Here is a 20,286-nt window from a genome sequence, read left to right on the forward strand (position 1 = left end):
GCATTCCGTGTAGCAGCCCCAGTTATTGCCCACTTAAGAAATTGTGAGCCTCATGAAAGGGGAATGCTCGAGAACCTATATGGTGAAACTTTAAGCTGGCGTTTCGAAATCCCTCAAGCAATAAGGACTGAGAGCCAGGCCATCCACGAATATAAGAAGTCCATTTGCCAATTAAGACATGACCTATCTATTACCACCTCAAGCGCGCTGTTACCCAAGCTCAATCAGTGTCTTTAGCAACTTTGAGGACAATTCGCCCCATAATATCTCCCTTCTGGAGTTCCTCATACACTGCGGGCAGGTCTTCGAAGCTGCGAATTGAAACCTTCGGTTTCACAACCCCACGCCGAACAAGGTCAACCGCCTCCAAGCATTCCTTGAGAGACCCTACAAGATTGCCCGTGATGTGAAGACCCTTGATCACAATGGCACTTATCGGAGTTTCAATGAAGCTCTTCTCAGGAGGAATCCCTACACAACTCAGCGTGCCACCGACTTTGAGCATGTCTGCAGCCTGAGCAAAAGCTTTAGGGTTTCCTGCTGTTACAATGACAGCGTTTGCCCCACCGTTTGTGAGTTCTTTAACCTTCTGGACGAGGTTGGGGGTGGTTTTGAAGTCGATGTAGTCGCTCGCGCCGATGGATTTCACAAATCCGCCCTTTTCGAGGCCACCATCCACTGCGACGACCAGTGCTCCTTGCGCTCGGGCGTACTGAACTGCAATTCTTCGTGAGCTTGTAGTTCGAGGGTGCGGGCATAGGCTGCTCCATGTAGTCCGGGTACATACCTGCCAAGTGACCCAGCCCACCACCTGCTCCAACCACGACTACCGAGTCTCCGGCTTTGACATTCGCATTTTTGACGGCCTGAATCAACGGTCAGCTAACTTGCAATGAAGAATTAGTATTCATATATCTCACCTTGTATGATGTCAGGCCGGCGCACAATACTGGTCCCATGATAGCCGGATCGATGTCATCTGGAAGTAGTGTGAGGTATCCCGCATCCAGAGCGATGTACTCTTGGAAGCTGCCGTCCTCGTGATGTAGGTGATTTGTGCTTTTGACGCAGTACTGTTCAGTCCCGGCCAGGCAGAACTCACATCGTCTGCAAACCCGGCTTGCAAATCTGATGCCAACAAAACTGCCGATCTTGATGTCTTCATCGCAGCCGGGTCCCAGTGCGATAATCTTTCCGATTCCCTCATGTCCACCAACGTGCGGAAGTTTAATCTTTGTTATCGGGTTGCCGTCCGGTCCAGAGGCGGTCCCAGCCTGGGTATGAAGATCTGTTACGTGTGTCAGTCGAGTTTTCCCGTGAGCTATTTTGAACTAATTTAGCTTACCGCTCTGACAGACCCCCGTGTAAAGAACTTGCGCAAGAATCTCATTCTGCCCGGGTTGGGGGACCGGATAATCATAGACAAATTTAACTCCAGCGCCGAGCTTTGGGACGGTGGCTGCGGTTTGCGTTTTTGGGATCTTAGGGATAGAGATGTGAGACATCGCGATTGTTGTGAGACGGACGAGACTGCGTGCAGTAGAAATGATGTGCGTGGCAGGGTATGTTGCGTTGAGAGTTGCGAGGTAACGGGAGACAGTCAGCCTTTAACCAATGCAAGTCCTGAGATCAGGATCGTTGGTATTCGGAGATCTGAACTAATGAAGGAACCCAGCCGTACGGTACGTGGAGTATTTGCGGACAAATTCAACGCCAAACGATTGCACTGGCCCACTGAGATCTCATACTACTAGAACACATTTCGATTTGTCGCGATGACGTTTTGCATGCCCATGCACCCCACAGGGGAGTGTCAGCAGCGTCTTTCCCCGCTTTTCTTTTCCTGGGACATACCCCGCCACCCCACGGACCTTGTGCCACGCACTTTGAGTACTACTGTTGAACCCCACATCTTATTTCTCCATAATAATTCCGCTGGCCACCTTTGTCTGTTCACCGTATTTCTCCAGGATAACTCCGATGGCCGCCTTTATCTCTGAGACCAGGCGTTGACTGGAGTTAACCGCCCCGACACTTGCTACGTCCAGTCAATTCGTCTCAGGTTGGACACGGCACAATTTACCCCTCTTTAAATCTACGTCAGAACCCCGCATCCAGGGCATGGCGAAGAGATCCTGTGACTATTGTGTACGACGCAAGACAAGGTGCGATGGTGGGTTACCATGCAGAAAGTGCACAGAAGCGAAGCCGCCACTCGAGTGCACATACCTCAATCCGGTACGGAAACGCGGCCCAAAGACTACCAAGCTTAGGCGGCCGTTCGATGAAAGGCGGCATTCTGGAAATGACTCTTCTGGGATAGACCTTGTGGGACGCCATCGCAATTCCAATTCCGATGAAGCACCCCTGGCGAACAGCCGTCTCACCATTCCTACAAGATGCTGTCAGACAAGGATCAGGCGGTTGCATCCATCTGTTTTTGTCCCTGTCGTTGAGATCTACCGCTCTCGGATGTACTCGGTCTGGCCTGTGCTTGATGCACACAACCTTATCTCCAAGCTTGAGGAACCCGGATCACAAGGGGCGCCAGATGTAGAGACGCACACGTTGGCAGCGGCATTGTGCGCTGCTACAATGGCTCAATTGGATCTGGACCCAGTGGGAAGTGGCCCTGACAGTGTCGACAAGGCCTACATGGAGGGAGAATGTTTACGGGTCCGCAATACTACCAGCTATCGTGAACACCCTTCAGTAGAAGGCATCCTCACCTCATTCTTCCTTCACGTGTACCACGCCAAGATCGACAACCGTAACGCCGCCTTCATGTTTCTTCAAGAGGCTATTTCTCTTGCTCGACTGCTGGGTCTGGACGACACTGGCCGTGATTCCAGTTTACCCAATGAGAACAGTTTGGATCCGCAGAGATATCAAAAGCAAATGATTTATCTCTTGCTATGGGTAAGCGAAAGGTTCTGTCGCCAACATAGCGTTTCCAACACTTTCTGAATACAACTTTGAACTAATTATTAACAGAGGTTACTCCATTCAGAACGATCTACGGATGTCCATTCGAGAAACCATGAAGCTACCGTCGGGCGATTGTAGCGGTTCTGATATTCACGGGGAAGGGTTGGTCGAGTTGGCAAGCCTCTTTGCCGCCTTCGATTCTGCATTTCATCACGCACCAGGCCATGTCTCCGGGCCGTCATCTTCATTGTCCGACAAACAATTGCTCGTTGCAGTCCAAAATTCACTTACCATGAATCGACCTCGGCCAACCAGCTATGACCCGGTGCGGCGGGCAGACTACTGCATCACGAAGCAGTGGATGAAGGTTCTACTATGGCAGCAGGCGATGTCTCGGGGCTTACTTTCATCGGTATCGGATGTTAAGTCGATGAGTTTCCTATTCCCATCTCTTGTTGCGCAAGAACTACTCGCCTCTGTTGCAAAGATCTCCCACGGTGATCTCCTACCTTTAGGAAGGGATCAGGTACGTATCCCCACCGATATATTGCAAATCTCTTAGCTGATTATCAGAAAGCTGGTCAAGCTTTTTGAAATCACAAATACCCTTGCAGACGTGATCCTTTGCGTCCCTGCTGCTTCAATTCCCCCATACCCCTCTCACGATCACCTCAGTCATCATTCCAACCGCCATCCCCACTACCGTCCCCAGAACAAGGAATGCTGCCGCTTTGGCCCTGCAGACTTTCTCCACGGTTTGTACCAAACCATGTTGCCGTTTCTAAAAATTGACAGAAGGCTCAATTGCATACTACGTGAAAAGGCTGCGGAGGCATTGCTTCGGGCGCCAAACAGGGTTCTTCCGAGGAGCATTGGGGATTTCCCTACCGGGAATAGGTGGGGCATCGAGTACAAGACTTATGACAGTATGTACAATAATACATAGCATCGACCACGTTTATTAGCACTATGATCCTGTGCACATCTACACACCTACGAATATTGCAGGAATATTTGTCTTTGTAAACTTGAGTGACAACCGAAATCTGTTAGAGAACCCACCCCTTCAAAGTCGACGATACATTACACACCAAGTATTCATGCACTCCATCAACCCTTTAGCATTTCCGTCACTTGCGGTTCATCCCGATCCTCATCCTTTCCAGGCCACAGTACCATCTTTCGAGCAATGGCCCTGATTTGAGCTCCCGCAACAAAAAGCCACACGACGACCAACGCGACTGTCATTCCGCTGGCAACCCAAAGTATAACCTCACTGTCTAATTCTTTACCTGTATTGATGGTAGCGACCGTGAAGCCGACATTGGGAAAGACGTAAGCCCACCATGCTGGTGTCCAGCGAACTCTGGGAACCGCCATCAGACACGCTGCCAGCGCCAGGCCAAAGAACCAGAATGCCAAGCCCCACAGGAAGATCGCAGCCCAGGTGGAGAGGACAAGCAGCAAGTCTTGTGCTCCAGGATGCGTAACGGCGAAGTAATCGTGCGTTTGTGGGAGTGCCTTAGCGTTGGAGATCAACGCCAGTGCCGTGAAGCTAGGCGGCCCGACCATCATGAACATGGAAGCGCGCTGCTTTCGCGGAACCAAGCCCGCCTGGAATAGGCGCAGCAGATACAGTGCCATGACAGCGGAAAACATCATCCAGCCAAGTCCTTGGAATGATACGCCGGCGGCGATTATGGGGAGCGCGTGGTTAGGAGGCTGGTGTTGGGCGATGATTCCAGATAGTGTGCCGCCCAGCATAACAGGGAAGATTGGGAGGACCCAACTGGGTGCAGCGCCGTCAGCCTTAGACTTTGCATTGACAGAAGGCGTGCTGAAGAGCATGAGGTACAGCAGGATTGCGATAATCAGGGCGCAACCGGCGTAGAACCAGAAGATGACACGAAGCGCCATCACGAGCCAGGGTCCAGTTCCAGACACTCCATAAATCTGACTGTTGCTGATTATTGTCGAAATACTGAGCCAAAACGTGGGGAAGAAGAAAGCTTCAGTGCAATCTGTCAAAGAAGCCTTCAGAGCACGGGGACATAGTATAAATCGTGTGATGATAGAGGATACCAGGATCACAAAGAGGACAAGATTGAAGATGAAGACAGCCTTGCCAATGGTTTCCAGGCCGGGGAACTGGTGTGGTGTCTGGCCAAGAACCAGGGCCAATCCACCTGTGCTCATCGTTGTCGTGAACCATGCCCAAGTCAAATGCTGGATGCGATCCCTGACGCCGATCTTGGCGTTCCCCGGAGATGGTTTCTGCTGCTCTTTTCTGATCTCAGCGTCGCCGAATGATTTCATCTGGCGTGACCCAGACTCGTTGCTGGATGCTTTTGATGTATACGTCTGGAGAGAGGTGGAACATTGCGAGTCATTCCTGCGTGATGCAATTGGGCCGCTGCTTCTGTTCGCCTCTACATCGAACTCGGTTGGGCATCCAGAAGTGCTGGGCATACTAAGTTTTCCTGCCGCCGTTAGGATTGGGAGATGCTTTTGGTTTACCAGAAATCTTTCCCGGCCGTTCCTCACTCTTTTCGCGTTTTCTCGTGTTGACAGTTGGCCGGCACCGCTGTTTTTGTTGACGAGACAGCACTGCTGGGATCAGAATTTGCTTCCAAGGGGTTGTAGTTATTGTTGAGGGACACGATATCAGACGTCACAGTGGGGCTAGGTCGAAAGAAACATAGCCAATACCCCTTGGTGGAGCTTACTTGCTATCGTGACGCAAGACGTGCCTTGTTTCGTTGTGCCCGGACGTGCCCGATCGATGCGCCGAAGCTGGCCCGCGGGCGTGGGAGAAACCCTGTTCAGAACCGAATTCTATCTTAACGGTGCTCATTTGTATGTGGTGCAGCTGGCGACGATTGTACAATACGTGTGGTTTTCTCGTGGTGAGCGAGGGAGGATTGCCGGGGGCAAGGCCTTATCCTCCGCTGATCACTGAGCTATCTACACGTCATGTCTGTAACATTAAACTTGTTTAAGTTCGCTCACTGCAACATTGCGTAGGCAATTCAAAAAGAGATCCAAACGTACATGTGAGGTCGGTTCATACACCGGGACGCTATTCAACTCCCTCCCGAGGAAGATCGCAGGCTCTTCAGTGGAAGGTACGCAACCCAATCTTTGCAAATGGCAATCTGGTAACACCAACAAGACCTCCCCGTATCTTCACAAAAACTGCTACAGCGCTACCTCAGATTCCCTCCTTCGGCAAACGAGCCTGACTCCACCATCCGGCAGCATTTGATCAGCCCGCATCTTTGTCTTCGGCCTTCCCGCGCCTTCTTCCTCAAATGCCCAGTCCCACCCCATCAGAAGATGTACCAACGCAATCTTGATTTCATTGCTGGCGAAGAATCGCCCAGGGCATGCATGGGCTCCGTGTCCAAATGCAAACATGTCTCGGCTAGTGGTGACATACTGCCACCCATTCTCTTGCCCAGGCTGCTGTCTCAGCTTGACAAACCGATAGGGATCGAACGTTTCAGGATCCTGGTAGCGCGCTGGATCCATCATCCCCAGAACCGGAACTCCGATCGACGCACCGCGTGGCACGTACGTTCCGTCTGATAGAGTGTGAGGGGCCAGCGCAATTCGCTTCATCGAGATAACGCTTGGCGGATTGAAGCGTTGACTCTCCTTCATGACAGAATCCATGAGCCGCAGCTTGTACAGTGTCGTCTTCTGCCACGGCGTTCCGGCCTCCCCTCCCCCGTCTCCCATCACTCTGACAATTTCTTCCCGGAGCTCATCCGCAAGGCCTGGCACGGCAACGATGTCAAACATGACGTTAGTCAGAGCAGCGCTGGTCGTGTGTATGGCCGCGACCGTCAGACCCAGCTGCCCCATGACCGTGTCCACATTGCTCTTTTTCGCCGCTGCCGTTTCGTCAAGCCACTGCAAAGAATCCAGCGGCTTCTCTTTCTTTCCACCCAGCTCCTCTGCCTTCTTTCGCTCCATCCGCCGCCTCCTCAGTTCTGGCTCAATGATACTGTACGCCTCCTTCTGACACCTCTGCAGCCGTCCGATTTCCGGAACCAAGATGGGGTGGAAGACGTAGACCAGCGGACGGATGACTCGCGGCCAGCGGCGGAAGGCGACGACGGCGCTCATCACGTCGACTGTATACTGTGCCGAGATACGCTGCCATGTCTCGTTGCGGCATAGAGGCGAGCCGAGGAATGCGAATGCGGAGAGCCGAGACACAAGGCGGACAACCGTGGCATAGAGGGGATCTTTCATTGTAGTCCATTCTGATTGGTAAGTTGTGTTAGCAAGCTAGAACAATAAAATACTCAAAGGTGGTTTCTTTTGCGTTCCGTAATTTTTGTTTTAGTTTTCTCAAAATAAAAAAATAAAAAACTGCTGGAAATGTAGCTTACCATCAGTGGCCGGGAATAGCTCGTTGACAGCCAACTTGGCTTCGTTGGAAAGACCCACAGTAAGTCTTGCTGGTTCCCAAAGTGAGTATCCTTTGGGAGAAAGCGATATTCTTGGGAAACTTACGCAGCGCTTGCGTCAACTTGATCCTGACCGTTTCCTGGAAGACGCTGTCTTTGAAAAGGGAATCGGTGCTTCCAAACGTCTTGTAGTCACCCATGAACTCCTATTATTCCCGAAGTCCTTTGGATCAGCCGACCTTGTTGTCCTTGACCCTACAACATTATATCATCGACACTTACCCGTCTCACAAACTCCGTAAAACTCAAATGCGCCTCATTTCGAATCTCATCCACAAAGCTTGGTGGGAGCAGTATCCTCGGTCCGGAATCTGTGAAAATTTGGCAGATCCTATCCTTGCTCTGTACATTCCATTAGCTTCCCTCCCTCTGCTCTTCTCTATACCGGAAGAAGTAACGCACCTGCTCCCAAGCACTCTGTAACACCCCCTTTGCATCACGAGCGAAGCGTGTCTTGCTCGCTGACACACCGCCCTCGCCACCGACCAGTGGGATGTTCGGGTAAGGGCGCTGGGATGTAAGGACGACATAGGTGGCGTAGGTGGCAGACAAGAGAAGGGCCGCAGCCAAAAGCTCCCACGAGGTGGTGGTAGGGAGGTTGAGGGGCGAAACTGAGTCTTGGGTGGTCATTGTGAGTGTTGTTGTAGCAAGGTTGGTCTGTGTGAGTGGGGAAATTCTGAAAGGTCAGATTCTTGTTTAAATGCTGACGCGAACCCCGCAGATTTATCTCTCATGGTGGACGTAGAACATGGCCACTTGCGGGGCGACCGGCAAAAAGCTTACTTTAGCTAGATGCACCACTCAAGTCGCAGGATTCTGGGCGTCGTTCGCGCAAATGAAACTCTCTTGTTCGTCGATCAAAGCTTACGGCCAACATTTCTCCGCTGTTTTGATTCGACAAGGCCGCGTACGCGCCCGTTGCATCGGATAAATTCCCCCAAGTTGGCTGACCGAAACAGAAACGCCACAAGGTCCTCGGCGGGATGGTTGCCTGGTGACGAGCTCCGCATCACGGTATGACTCTTGGAGCTCACCGGGAATAAGGTGGGAAGCGTGAGCGGAATTTGGCGATCCTGCTGGGGTCAAGGCGCGGAAACGGTTTCGGGAGTTGATCAACCGTTCGCCGTGCAGATCGCTATGTCTTGTCTGGTATCGCACAACTTTGATTCGCTGTGGCGACTGCTGCACTCTCGGCTTCGGTAAGAAAGATTCCCGACAAACACATCATGTATCATCTCCGATCGTCCAGCAATCTATGCATCGCTACGACTAATTTTATAGATACAGAACAAGCTAAAAGCGTTTCTTTAAACGGACCTCAAGTCCATGTAGAAAGACAAAACCACTGGAGAAACTCGTTATTAACAAGAACTCATGGACTATTTTGGCTTAAAACTTACGCGTACTCTTCGGCTCCTCCATTTCTGTCGGCCAGGCTTAAATCAAAATGCATCAGGATTGTCGGTAAAAGCTAGATAGTGGTGAGAAGTTGCTCAGAAATGTGATTTGAGTAGCAGAGCCATACCTTTGCCATTTCCATCCAGCTGATATCTACCCGGTCATGTTAGCAACTACATTCACAACATTTCCGCATGCAGTACCTGCTTTTACCAATACATATACGGGAACCGCTGCCAAAGGTAAAGAAGTAGGGCCCTGGTAGTTCTCGTATCAGTTGAAGTCTTTTGCCTGCCATTATGTTCTCAACACGGTATATACTTACTGAGTTCGGCGCGTGCTCGGCTATCAAGCCACCTCTCCGGCCGATATGTGTCCGCATCTGGGCCCCAGACTTCAGGGATACGATTGATGACCCAGGCACTTTTCCCGACAACGGTCTAAAATGATTAGCTAACCCTCCTTCTCAGCCAGTCGGATTGAAGACTCACACCCGGTGGAACGTAGTGATCGCCGATATTCATGCCGCCCTGTGGAACCACTCGTGGCAACGATGACCCGACTGCCGGGTACAGACGCAAACCTTCGTACAGTACTCCTTGAAGGTACGGCCACGCCTCGGATTCCTCCAGAGTAACTGGATCACTCAGCTCGCCCTTCGCTCGTTTCTCGAACACTTCGTCTACTAAACGCCGATACGTTGCAGGGTGACGAAGCAACATCAGGATGACGGCTCTTAGAGACGTGGCCGTGGTATCCGAGCCAGCAAATACGTTCGTGGTCATCATGAAAGCCATACTCGTGTCGTCTAGCTCGGGTTTCTCTTTCTGAGTGGCCAACATCTGACCCACAATGTCTTTGCTGTGACCGCCTTGTTCTTTTCGCTGTGAGACCTCTGCCTTGGCAAACTCAAAGAAATAGACGTTACGGTCGTTGAATGCCAGCCAGTTACCAATCAGAGGCATCATCGCGTTGTGCATGTAGATGATCCAAGGGGCATGCTGAAGCCAGGAAATTGACTTCAGAGAATTCCGAAGTCGCGTAAAGAGGCCGTTATCGTTCCCAGCCTCGACGTAGCCGAAGCTTCGAGAAAAGCTAACAGCACCAATTGCATCTAGTCTGAGAGTCAGCAGCCGAAGCGCGGGTGGCTTGAAGACACAAACCGAAAGCAAACAGCTGCAGCCAGTATCCCAGTGATACCGACTTGCCATCAAACTGTTCAAGCTTCTTCATGAAATTGACGATGAGAACGTCAACGGATGCCTGAAGCGTGCGCATCGAATCTTTCGTATACGCCCTCGCCACTAGCCTCCGCTGGGCGCCGTGTATAGCTTCATCTCTCTCGCCAGACAAGTCAAATTTCCTTTTTCCCTTCACAACGCCGTACAGTTCAGATTTAATGAACTTGCCGCCAGCCCCTTTATTTGTACGTTAAACGAGAATGGTTTCATGGGGATATATCGGAATCAAAACTCACTATAGATCTCCTTAAAAGCGTGCGGATCTGCGACACTCCTTCGCTGACTTAGCGCCATCGTCAGCTATGTAGAAGGGATATATTACGTACAATTCGTCTGGTGCAATTCTAACGACGCTGCCGTATCGTTGGTGCATCGATATAAGCTCACGGTGCCAAGGGCCAGTCTTGGTACGGTATGCCATCCATAACTTTGTGAATTTCGCCAAGAAAGGCCCAGGAATCTTGGCGAGCGGTGCAAAAAAGTATATGTAAACGATGTACCCACAGATCGACAAACCGGCCGCGGCAGGCACGGTTACCGACCATGGAAGGTTAAATGACTGAGTCAATTGTTGCAACATCCTTTGACACCTTCCAATGATCCAGTAAGAGAACTCACAGTTAACATAGAATGATGCTCGTTGAACAATCAATGGCGGTACCTTCACCCATTCGGCGTTTATTAACTTGCTCTCGGCGACTTTTGAGAATCCAATTCCCAACCACCTCGATAATCCGATATTCTCGCATAGACTCGGAAAGACGGAAACTCATCCCAATGGTCGGTCGTTGAAAACGGCCTGGATCGCCTGGTTCAAAAATCGCCGAAGGGAAAAAGATGCACACTGTTGCAATAAGACATTGCACGCCTTACTGCACAAGGGACATAGCTAACCAAGGAGATAACGGCCCGGTTGGCCTAACGAAACAAAGCGTGTACGTAGTACGTCACAGACTTGATTCCCACAAGCCTTTTCCGTCTCCATTCCCGCTCAAACATCCCCGCCCGTTTCCCCATGTCAATGGTTGTCGCGGATGGTGTACGCTGTTTCGCCCGCTCTTTATCGACACACTTCTAATACACGAAAAGAACCCTGTTAGTACGTTTATCAGCGCCCACAGAATGCTCAACAGACGAGCAAAAGCTGATTGAAATATCATCAATAAGGATGTCTACCTACGACGATCACGCCACTGAGTCGAAGTCTAGCCGCTCGAACGTAGTCGATGAAGAGAAGAGCGGCGGAGAAGAACAGCAGGTTGTCGGGGCCGCCACAGGCCTGAGTGAGAAAGGAAGTGAGCCGACCACAGAACAGGCGGCACTGGTCGACTGGGAGGGCCCTGGCGACCCAGAAAGCCCTTTGAACTGGCCCAGCTGCACACGAATGACACATGTTCTGATGGCTAGCGCACCGACACTTCTGGCGTGAGTCTCCCCACCGCCTTGGACGGCACGCAAGCAATAACTCGACTTCCAGCAACGTCACCACGACTGCCTTTGCACCCGCAGCTGGATCGCTTCAGAGAGAATTTGGGATCACAGATAAGACTGTCGGGGCACTTACAGTTACTATATATCTGCTTGGCTATGGCTTTGGGCCGCTGCTCATCGCCCCGCTTTCTGAGCACTACGGCCGCCTCCCCATCTATCACGTATGCATGACTACCTCTGTCGCATTCCTCGTAGGCTGTTCCCAGGCGACCAACACCGGTATTTTTCTAGCCTTTCGCTTTCTAAACGATGTCGCTGCTTCGGGTCCAGGCACAGTCGGAGCCGGCACGATTGCGGATGTCATGCCGCCGGAGCAGAGAGGCCGCGCCCTGGGCATCTTCTCGGTAGGTCCGCTCTTGGGGCCTGTGTTAGGACCCATAATGGGCGGATTTGTATCTCAGAAGCTGGACTGGCGCTGGGTATTTCGGATCATCTACTTTGCGGTAAGCCGCCCGAAGTTTACGTTTTGCGGTCACTTTCTCACGGGCTACGCGTTGCCAGACTGCCGTCATGGCGGTGGCCATGCTTATGGCTATGCGTGAAACATATGGACCGGTGCTTCTGAAGAGGAAAGCAGAACGTATTCGCAAAGAGACCGGGAACCTGGCGCTGCACACTCGTTTTGAGCAGCAGAACATGAGCCCGCTCCGCTCGCTGTGGCTCGCTCTGCAGCGCCCTACCTACATGCTTATCTTCTCGCCCATTACGCTGTTTCTCTCGTTGTATTGCGCATTCGTCTTTGGTCTCTTATACCTCCTCTTTACTACCTTTGCGTCTGTCTTCTCCGAACAATACAACTTTAGCTCAGGTATTCCCGGTCTGGCCTACTTGGGTGTGGGTCTTGGGATGGCCGTTGGGGTCGCCCTGTTCAGTATCCTGTCAGATAGGGTCGCCAGTAAGAACCAAGAAAAGGCCAGCGGTGAGCCGTGGAAACCGGAGAGACGGCTTTTGCTAATGGTCTAGCTGGGCCCCGTGCTGCCCCTTGGCTTTTTCTGGTACGGATGAAGCGCGTATTACAAAACACAGTGGATTGTGCCACTCGTAGGAACGGGCTTCATCGGCATTGGTTCTCTCATGATTATGGTGCGGTCATTTATTTCCCCTCTTCATCGTTCCAAGCTCACTGCTGTAGATGCCGATTCAAGTCTACCTGGTCGATGCATTCGGTCCACGTGCTGCAGCGTCTGCGCTTGCTGCCAACACCGTCCTACGCTCCATTGCTGGAAGTTTTCTCCCACTAGCTGGTCCTGCAATGTATGCCGCGCTTGGACTAGCCTGGGGAAATTCGCTGTTAGGATTCATTGCCATTGGCTTTACTGCCCTGCCTGTTCTGTTTTATCGGTATGGCGAGGGGTTGAGACAAAAGTACTCCATAGACTTCTAGAACTCATGCTGCACGAAGCAAAGGTAGGACTAGTAACTTGTTTATTGATGATAATGGAGAAAGGCTGATCACACATATGGTCGTTCCGTAAGGCCTGTCCGCTATTCCTTTCATGCCCGACAGCCTTTCAATTTCCATGTCCATTACATTGTCTACGCTTGCTGTAATGGATCAAGTATCCCAAGGAATTTCTGCAGCGCGATTACGCCTGACCAGCGTCATGCCACCGCCGCGTAAGAAGGGCCAGCAATCAAGACTGCTGAAGAAAATGCCGCCGGACTAGGCCCGCCGCAGTACCTATCGACCACGGCACGAAAGAGTGGCATAGGAGGAATACAAGAGCTGGAATGTCTGTCTTACATAGCCACCAGGAAAGGAAAGATATAGTAGTACCGTTTTAGTTCCATAACCCAAAATTGAAGACCTAAGACTTAGCGATGAAACCACCCAAAGACCGAATTTCATCTTTCCCGTACTCCTCCATCAGTCTGGAAAAGTAAACTTTGAGTATCCCTCCCTACAGTGTTACCTCTTTCAGTCACAGTGGAGGTGAAGGTCATCGTTTTCGTCCCTGGCACACTGGTCCTGCCTGCCGGTAGCCGCCAAATTGATGCCCCCGCCATCGTCGAGGGCCCAGAAATCATTTTCTACACAAGTACAATAACCGTCAGCCTTCCACTTGATAGTAGGCAGTATTAGAGGAAAATCGAAGAGGAGTTGCTTACCCCCATTCATGAAGAAGCAATCGTAATCGGTATGCAGCAGGCCCAGCTCTAATTTAACCGCTGTCTTTTCGTAGATCCGATCCCAGTCCGCTACGTCGTAGTCAAGGTTGTAGCAGATGGCGGCATCGTAATTGTGCGTCCTATTACCCCACATGGCGTCTACCGTGTCGCGGGTGAATGCCTTACGGACCTAATAAGCAGGATATTAAGTGTAAGCAGGTTTGTCGTAGCTTTGAGAAACAGTTGAAGAGAGAGAAACACGGAGGGTGGGGGAAACCAGCGTACATCGTCCCATTCGGTGAGGTCAACGATGAGATCGATGACTGACTCGACGGCCGAGGCAATGATGCCGCTGGCTGCGCCGCTGAGGATGGTGACAACCGCCATTCTGTCGTTTAAGATGAGACACCGGGCTCATAACCGGGTAGACTCTTCTAAGAGATGTGGAAAGCTTTTTAAAAAGGCTGGCCGGAGGGGGGATGGCTGTCTGCCTTGCTGCCTACGTGTTTCTACAAGGCTGACTTCGGGATGCTAGTAGAAAGTTGAGGCTGTATAGAGAACATACCCAATTGCGTGTGCAAATTAAGGGAATTTAGGAACCCTGGCCAGGCTTATATGACTGCTCGTTTACCCTATCGGCCCCTCTTTCCGTACCATTTTAGGCATTTGCATGTGCTGTAGGAGGTGAGGCTACCACTCGCACCTCGCTACGTCTACTCCTTCGCCCGAAACGATCGCGATCCTGATCCTCACTTAAGTCATCTTGTCGCCTCACCTTTTCGCCGGCTCGATTTCAATTGGTGATGCTTTCGCCACTGCTGCGATCGTTGCCATTCCGCTCCTCGCAGAATCTCCTATTAACTTAACCAACCTGCTAGGATCCGACGCGCGATACAGGTTCTGCCGCCTCGTACAAGCTTTTTGGTACGCCAAAGGTTGCTCGACTCTACTTAGACGACCCACAACCCGCGAAACTCGACGATTACGGCCATCTTGAAGGCATGCAGGCCGCCTAACTTCCATGTAGGAAAGATCTGCAGCTATATCTCTAGAGCCATACGGGAAAGATCTAGTTTGGTATTCGCATCAAGGTCATCCAGAAAAATGCTAGTAGAAAAGCCTTCGTCAACACCTTTACGGCTTTATTAGATGATTACCGCAACGTCTTCAAAGTATTGATATTCCTGTCCAATGATCCCATCACTACGACCAATCCGGAGCGGAGAGGGTCTCATTGCTCTTCGTTATTGCCACCGTGAATTGCTCCGAGTCAATATTCCAGAAGTTTTCGGTTATGGCATAGAATAAAAAACTGTCTCGTGAGTGTAGAAAGAAGAGATTCTCGCGAGCTGATTAGGCCGTTGCTCGTTTCAAGATATAATGTTGTCGTCTGTGAAGCGTTGCAACATGGTCGCCTGCGCTTCTGCGATCGAGATAAGCCTTGCGCGATTTCCACCCCGGTTCTCACTGAGACACCGCGGGATCAGTTGTTCAGCAGGCCCCAGGCCTGGATACTCTTGAAAACGTCATCATCCAGGTGATAACTTCTGCTCATTTATTTTTTGTTTTTGGTTCTTTTACAATACGAACAGGTGCCGCGCGCTCTTCTTCGTAGAAGCGGTAATGGTCCTTGTGCCCTGACACAGGCTGGAATGTCCATAGACTTACCTTGTCACGGAGAAGGCTTTTATACTGTCACTGGGACGAAATTCCGATACCTTAGCATATACACTGAATCAGAGTTGGAATTTCGCAGTTTTGATGAATTAAAAGGACTGTCTGAGATAGAGTGCTGGTGCGCATGATTTGTTGTCTCTATACTTTTTCGGTCGCCTAGAGATTTAACAATCTGTTGAAAACACTATCGGGTGTGCCTTTCCGCCATCCAGTGCTTGGACAATCGGAGCAGCCTTGGTGAATATCCAAATCAAGTGTCTCATACACATATCTTCGATGTGTGCCATTAATATTTCGGAATAGGTTCCAAAGCGCTCATCACCAATGTAGGTGAACAGAGCAAGAAAGAACTTAAAATCCTAGCTGCGAAGTATTAGCAGAAGAAAAAGCACGAATAGTTGTGCTTACAAGCTTGCTAATCGCCATGTGTCAGAGCTACTGTGCACCCAGCCCTGGTCTCACCTTTACCTCAGTCGTGGGAAGCCACGCACTTCGGCTATTCTCTTCGGACTCTCTGTTCCTCTGCGCCTTTTTCTGTAATAACCGATCCTTTTTTCTTACTGCATGCAGGGGCTTGTGGCTGCGTTTTACTGTTCGAGTCAGCCGCATCATGCACTTCTCATTTGCGGCGCCCTGGATTGGCCTGTCTGAAATCTCAATACCTCAGGCAGGTCATGATCAAATGGCCATGACCTTAAAGGTCTTACGTTTTATTGGTAGAACTCAGTATAAATTATAAATTGAAGTTCCAATACTACTGGATTGGCCCTCATTCTTGGACGATCGAGGCCGCGCGTCAATGTGCTTTTTAGCCGAAGCGAATTCATATTTATAGCTAGTCCGCGTGCGCATACATGACATCAAATTAGTTGTCGGTCGTTCTTGTCTGGCGTACGTAAGTCTCTGCGATAATTGGCGGCGCCCAGACCAGAGCCGCCAATAAGATTAGAGCCGCCGTGAGCCTAACAGCATACGCTGCGGGGAGTCGGCTTACCGTTGCATTTTAAGGAATAGGACACACTTTACGGGACGAAATGCAAGCCCCTGTAAGCCCCTACAACTGTGTGGAGTGCGGCGTAATTTCTAATAGAAAAGGCGTGTTGCATCACATGGTTGCATAGAGGTCAGCATGTCAGCATGTGCTTCAATGGGATCTGGAAACCATCCTGTGAGTAGGGCTTGAATCGTTGACGCGCAACATGCAATGCAAAGAGGCTGACGCGAGACGAATTATGCGGAGCGGGCCGATCCATTAGTAGTCTTTCACGATGATCTTGATCATGTAATACAATGGTTGAGTTCAACAAATCAATTTTGCATGTCTATAGGCTAAGAAAGTTCGCACGCTCTGCTCTGCATTTCTTTGTAAACCAGCCGAGTCTACAAAGGGAAGCTGCCAGCCTTAGAACGTCATGTTGATGACCACCCATGGAACGCACGAGACAAAATGCTATCTGACATCGTTCAGATGCCCAGACCGTTTGAGCGATTCGTAAAGCGCCCATGCAGCCAAAGTCTTGGCATCTCGCGCCCCGTGGCTCCAAAGATCCTCGTAAGGGATCAGCCTGATGCGGACCATTTCGCCTTGGGATCTCAGCCCCGACAAGCGGCCTTTGATTTTCTCTATGGATTGGCGGTTAAGAACCTTTTCCCATAGAAACAGGGCGATATACTCGTCGCATCCGCCAGGGCTTGGGTACATGGCGTTTTGGAGGTGCTCGCCAGTATGATTCTCGACTTTGTCCAGAGCGAGAGCCGTCAAATCTTTGAGCTCGTTACGGCGAACAGTAAGCCCTGTTTCCTCTTTGATCTCCCTAGCGGCGGCTCCGGCAAAGGTTTCTGTGCCATCGTCCATCATCCCGGCCGGTATTTCAAGGAAGGCGAGGCTGCCCGCTGGAACGCGCGGCTGCTCTGTCATGATGACTAGGCGTTCACTTTTGTTATCGTGGGGCCGCAGTATCATGAGCATGGCCACGCTGGGTCCACGTAAGAGGACCACGCCCGGGAGTTCCTCGTCCGCCGCATTGGTGATCTTGGCCTCGAACTTCAGGAAGCCGATTCGCTCGCCGAAGAAGCTGACGGATTTGATTTTGATAGACCTGAGAGAATAGGGCTTGTCGTGGAACGCGTGTTTTTCGTTCTCCTGGTTTTTCAGCGACGCCTGCAGCGTCTTATACCAGTGCTGAAATGCTGCGAACCCTCGGAGTTGATCCTCGGAGAGACCCTCCACTAGGGTGACAGGTACGGGAGCAGTGGAGGGTTCATTGAGATTGAACGTCACAGAGGTCGACATTGTGTGAAAAAGAACTCAGAACCGATTTAGAAGTACTGTATTCAGATCAAGTGAGCAAAACCGCCTTTTGAATTGTCTACGATAGATGACCACGCTGGACTGCAGCGAGGCGCAGCAGCGGAAACATGAATGACTCCCATACTAGCTGCATATACAGATGCGGTGACTGGGGCTGTGCTTCAGCTGCGTCAGCATGACTGTCCGATTTAGTCGATAGCACCATGGTGCCTTGGTGTGTCTCGGGCTGACGGGTAGGCACATGAGATGATACCCTATAGAATTTCAAATGATCAGCAGCCACATCGGATCAGATGTATTGAATACAGGGTTGCATTGCAGGGTGCACATGTTTCCCCTCAGCTGAAATGACATGCAGAGAATCGACTCTATCCGGACCATCGCTGGCGCCTCCGCATGTCCATGCTTTGGTGCAGCGGTGGTACGGCACTGGTTGGCCTATATTTATTAGCGCAACTCTAGGCAGCTAAGTGCCAAATTCGTTTCATATTCGTCACTCGTCTACCCCATTCGCAAACATGCTTTGTAACTGTTGCTATCTCATGCTGCGGGGACAAGAAGGCTTCCAGTGGAGAGGCTCGTACGACTTGCACTTTCGTCACCACGAAAACGAGCTGGCGCTTCAAGCGTCGGCCAAAACCTGTTTCATCTGCCAGACAATCGCGAAAAACTTACCTGAGAGGGGATTGCTTGACTTCAGTGCCAGTCAGCAGGAAGAAGGACGATTTAGAGCCAGTCTCACACGCCTACCCGACAATGAAGAAGACTATCTTCTTGAATTTTACCGTCAGAAGCTGAAAGTTGGAGTTTTCGTCCTACAGAACTCTGGTTCGTGGTTTCACACTATCCAAACCAGTGCCTGACATTGGCTGATATTCAGCTAGTTGAGCCACCGTCCTCGACACCGAGATCCGACAACACGTGCTCCGATGAGGCTTTTCAACTCATCAGCACGTGGATCAAAGGCTGTAAATGTGTCAACGTACACGACGATCCAGCATATCCAACTCGATTGATTGATCTGCACGATTTGAAGGAGCGTCTTGAAGACCGGGAGCCTACCAGCGATGAAGATGCCAAATGGAAGCCGTTGGAAGTCCGCTTAGTCGATGGGGCGTGCCTGCTGGAGGAAGACAAGCAGACGGAGGAGAGGAAACAGATAAAGAAGGGCAAGCAGACAAAGAAGGGGAAGCAGAAGAAGAAAAGCAGGAAGGCGAAGAAATGGAAGAAGGCGAAGAAGGCGAAGAAGGCGAAGAAGGCGAAGAAGGCGAAGAAAGGCAAGCAGATGGAGGAACGAAAGCAGAAAAGCCCTTCCTACGTCACATTAAGCCATTGTTGGGGTCAAGCGGAAATCTTCAAGTTAACGAAGGGACGATACGACGATTGTCTGCAGGGAATACAGCTCGACAAGCTACCGCAGACTTTTCAAGACGCCATGAAGTTTGCCGCACGCTTAGACCAGGTTCGATACATCTGGATCGACTCGCTTTGCATCATCCAAGACGACAAAGAAGATTGGCTTCAGCAGTCCAGGCAGATGGCCGACATCTATAGCAATGCGTTTCTCAACATCGCCGCCACAGCCGCGACCAACAGTAACGAAGGGCTGTATTCGAGACGTGACTGGCGATGGCTGTGGAACAACGAGATCGACCTCAACGTTGATGGTCTGTCAGGCATACAAGGCTCAACTACTCGTAGATGCACCATCGCAGATATATCGTTCTGGGACGAGTGTGTCGACCGTGCTCCCCTGAATACCCGTGGCTGGGTGCTGCAGGAACTTTACATGTCACCAAGGCAGGTGAACTTCTGCAGCGGCCAAGTTACGTGGGAATGCAGCGAAGACCGAAAATCTGAGCGACAACCTGAAGGCCTTCCCAGGTTCAACGGCATAGCACGAGAATTCGTTCGTGGCGCAGCACTGGAAAGAACCCAATTGAATGGCGCTTCAGCAAAGCTGAACGGCAATGAAGATGCAGCCCTCGCGTACCGCTCATGGAAGCACATTGTGGAGCGGTACACACGGGCAAAACTAACTAAGCCTGAGGATAAGCTCATCGCCCTGTCAGGAATCGCCCAGCGCATGCACGCTCGGATCAATCGCACACCCTACAGTCCCCAATCTTACGACCCTCAAAACTTCGATCCAGGGAAGTATGACCAGCGATATTTGGCAGGAATGTGGGAGCACAATCTCCAGTATCAGCTGCTCTGGTATGTGGAACCACGCTGGGATGCTCGAAATGAACGGTTCCATGACCATTCGACGCGACCGAAGGAGTATCAAGCCCCAAGTTGGTCCTGGGCAGCCGTGGATGCTGATCATGGCATAACGTACGGCGAGATCCTTGAGCATGAGTTGCATTTCAAAGTAATCGATGTCAATGTGTCACCAAAAGACGGTGGGCTCTTTGGGACGGTGGAACGAGGATCATTAGTCCTCGCTAGTGATATTGAGCCAATGAAAATTGAGCTAGAAGAAAGTAGAGAAAACGGAAAGACGATGTACAGCTGGAAAACAGTAGAAGCGAATGGGGACCGTCTGGAGAACAGGTTCTGTACTGTCTGGTTAGACAGCCCGGTGAGCGACTGTCACATCTTTGCAGTTCATGCACGGATGTATTGTCTACCAGCTGTAGGTAGGGATCAG

The 20,286-nt window shown here is 51.0% G+C and overlaps 8 protein-coding genes across 8 annotated transcripts; 2 read left to right on the forward strand and 6 right to left on the reverse strand.

The window, feature by feature from the left end:
- Positions 1-220: 220 nt before the first annotated feature.
- On the reverse strand, positions 221-1,505 carry LTHEOB_11368 (alcohol dehydrogenase; the record flags this gene model as incomplete). The annotated part of the gene is made up of 4 exons (XM_035508116.1): positions 221-717; positions 788-866; positions 921-1,288; positions 1,346-1,505. 4 exons carry the CDS (start codon positions 1,503-1,505, stop codon positions 221-223), a joined length of 1,104 nt encoding a protein of 367 aa, XP_035366445.1.
- Positions 1,506-4,038: 2,533 nt separating this feature from the next.
- Positions 4,039-5,244, reverse strand: LTHEOB_11369 (C4-dicarboxylate transporter malic acid transport protein; the record flags this gene model as incomplete). Its single annotated transcript, XM_035508117.1, has 1 exon — positions 4,039-5,244. The coding sequence occupies one exon, from the start codon at positions 5,242-5,244 to the stop codon at positions 4,039-4,041; it is 1,206 nt and encodes a 401-aa protein (XP_035366446.1).
- An 882-nt stretch (positions 5,245-6,126) lies between these two features.
- LTHEOB_11370 (Cytochrome p450) lies at positions 6,127-8,036 on the reverse strand (the record flags this gene model as incomplete). The annotated part of the gene is made up of 5 exons (XM_035508119.1): positions 6,127-7,199; positions 7,329-7,397; positions 7,453-7,552; positions 7,629-7,748; positions 7,809-8,036. 5 exons carry the CDS (start codon positions 8,034-8,036, stop codon positions 6,127-6,129), a joined length of 1,590 nt encoding a protein of 529 aa, XP_035366447.1.
- An 812-nt stretch (positions 8,037-8,848) lies between these two features.
- LTHEOB_11371 (Cytochrome p450 family protein) lies at positions 8,849-10,418 on the reverse strand (the record flags this gene model as incomplete). Its single annotated transcript, XM_035508120.1, has 8 exons — positions 8,849-8,877; positions 8,932-8,957; positions 9,008-9,062; positions 9,130-9,244; positions 9,296-9,918; positions 9,968-10,222; positions 10,282-10,319; positions 10,372-10,418. 8 exons carry the CDS (start codon positions 10,416-10,418, stop codon positions 8,849-8,851), a joined length of 1,188 nt encoding a protein of 395 aa, XP_035366448.1.
- Positions 10,419-11,213: 795 nt separating this feature from the next.
- Positions 11,214-12,499, forward strand: LTHEOB_11372 (MFS multidrug transporter; the record flags this gene model as incomplete). Its single annotated transcript, XM_035508121.1, has 6 exons — positions 11,214-11,470; positions 11,523-11,697; positions 11,743-11,755; positions 11,807-11,880; positions 11,938-11,979; positions 12,038-12,499. 6 exons carry the CDS (start codon positions 11,214-11,216, stop codon positions 12,497-12,499), a joined length of 1,023 nt encoding a protein of 340 aa, XP_035366449.1.
- Positions 12,500-13,454: 955 nt separating this feature from the next.
- Positions 13,455-14,032, reverse strand: LTHEOB_11373 (uncharacterized protein; the record flags this gene model as incomplete). Its single annotated transcript, XM_035508122.1, has 3 exons — positions 13,455-13,567; positions 13,646-13,835; positions 13,931-14,032. The coding sequence occupies 3 exons, from the start codon at positions 14,030-14,032 to the stop codon at positions 13,455-13,457; spliced, it is 405 nt and encodes a 134-aa protein (XP_035366450.1).
- A 2,740-nt stretch (positions 14,033-16,772) lies between these two features.
- LTHEOB_11374 (Nudix family hydrolase) lies at positions 16,773-17,615 on the reverse strand (the record flags this gene model as incomplete). The annotated part of the gene is made up of 1 exon (XM_035508123.1): positions 16,773-17,615. One exon carries the CDS (start codon positions 17,613-17,615, stop codon positions 16,773-16,775), a length of 843 nt encoding a protein of 280 aa, XP_035366451.1.
- A 536-nt stretch (positions 17,616-18,151) lies between these two features.
- On the forward strand, positions 18,152-19,969 carry LTHEOB_11375 (Heterokaryon incompatibility protein; the record flags this gene model as incomplete). The annotated part of the gene is made up of 5 exons (XM_035508124.1): positions 18,152-18,461; positions 18,518-19,300; positions 19,349-19,700; positions 19,752-19,850; positions 19,915-19,969. 5 exons carry the CDS (start codon positions 18,152-18,154, stop codon positions 19,967-19,969), a joined length of 1,599 nt encoding a protein of 532 aa, XP_035366452.1.
- Positions 19,970-20,286: the final 317 nt, after the last annotated feature.

Source organism: Lasiodiplodia theobromae (assembly GCF_012971845.1).
Source record: "Lasiodiplodia theobromae strain AM2As chromosome Unknown scaffold_48, whole genome shotgun sequence".
Taxonomy (NCBI): Eukaryota; Fungi; Ascomycota; class Dothideomycetes; order Botryosphaeriales; family Botryosphaeriaceae; genus Lasiodiplodia; species Lasiodiplodia theobromae.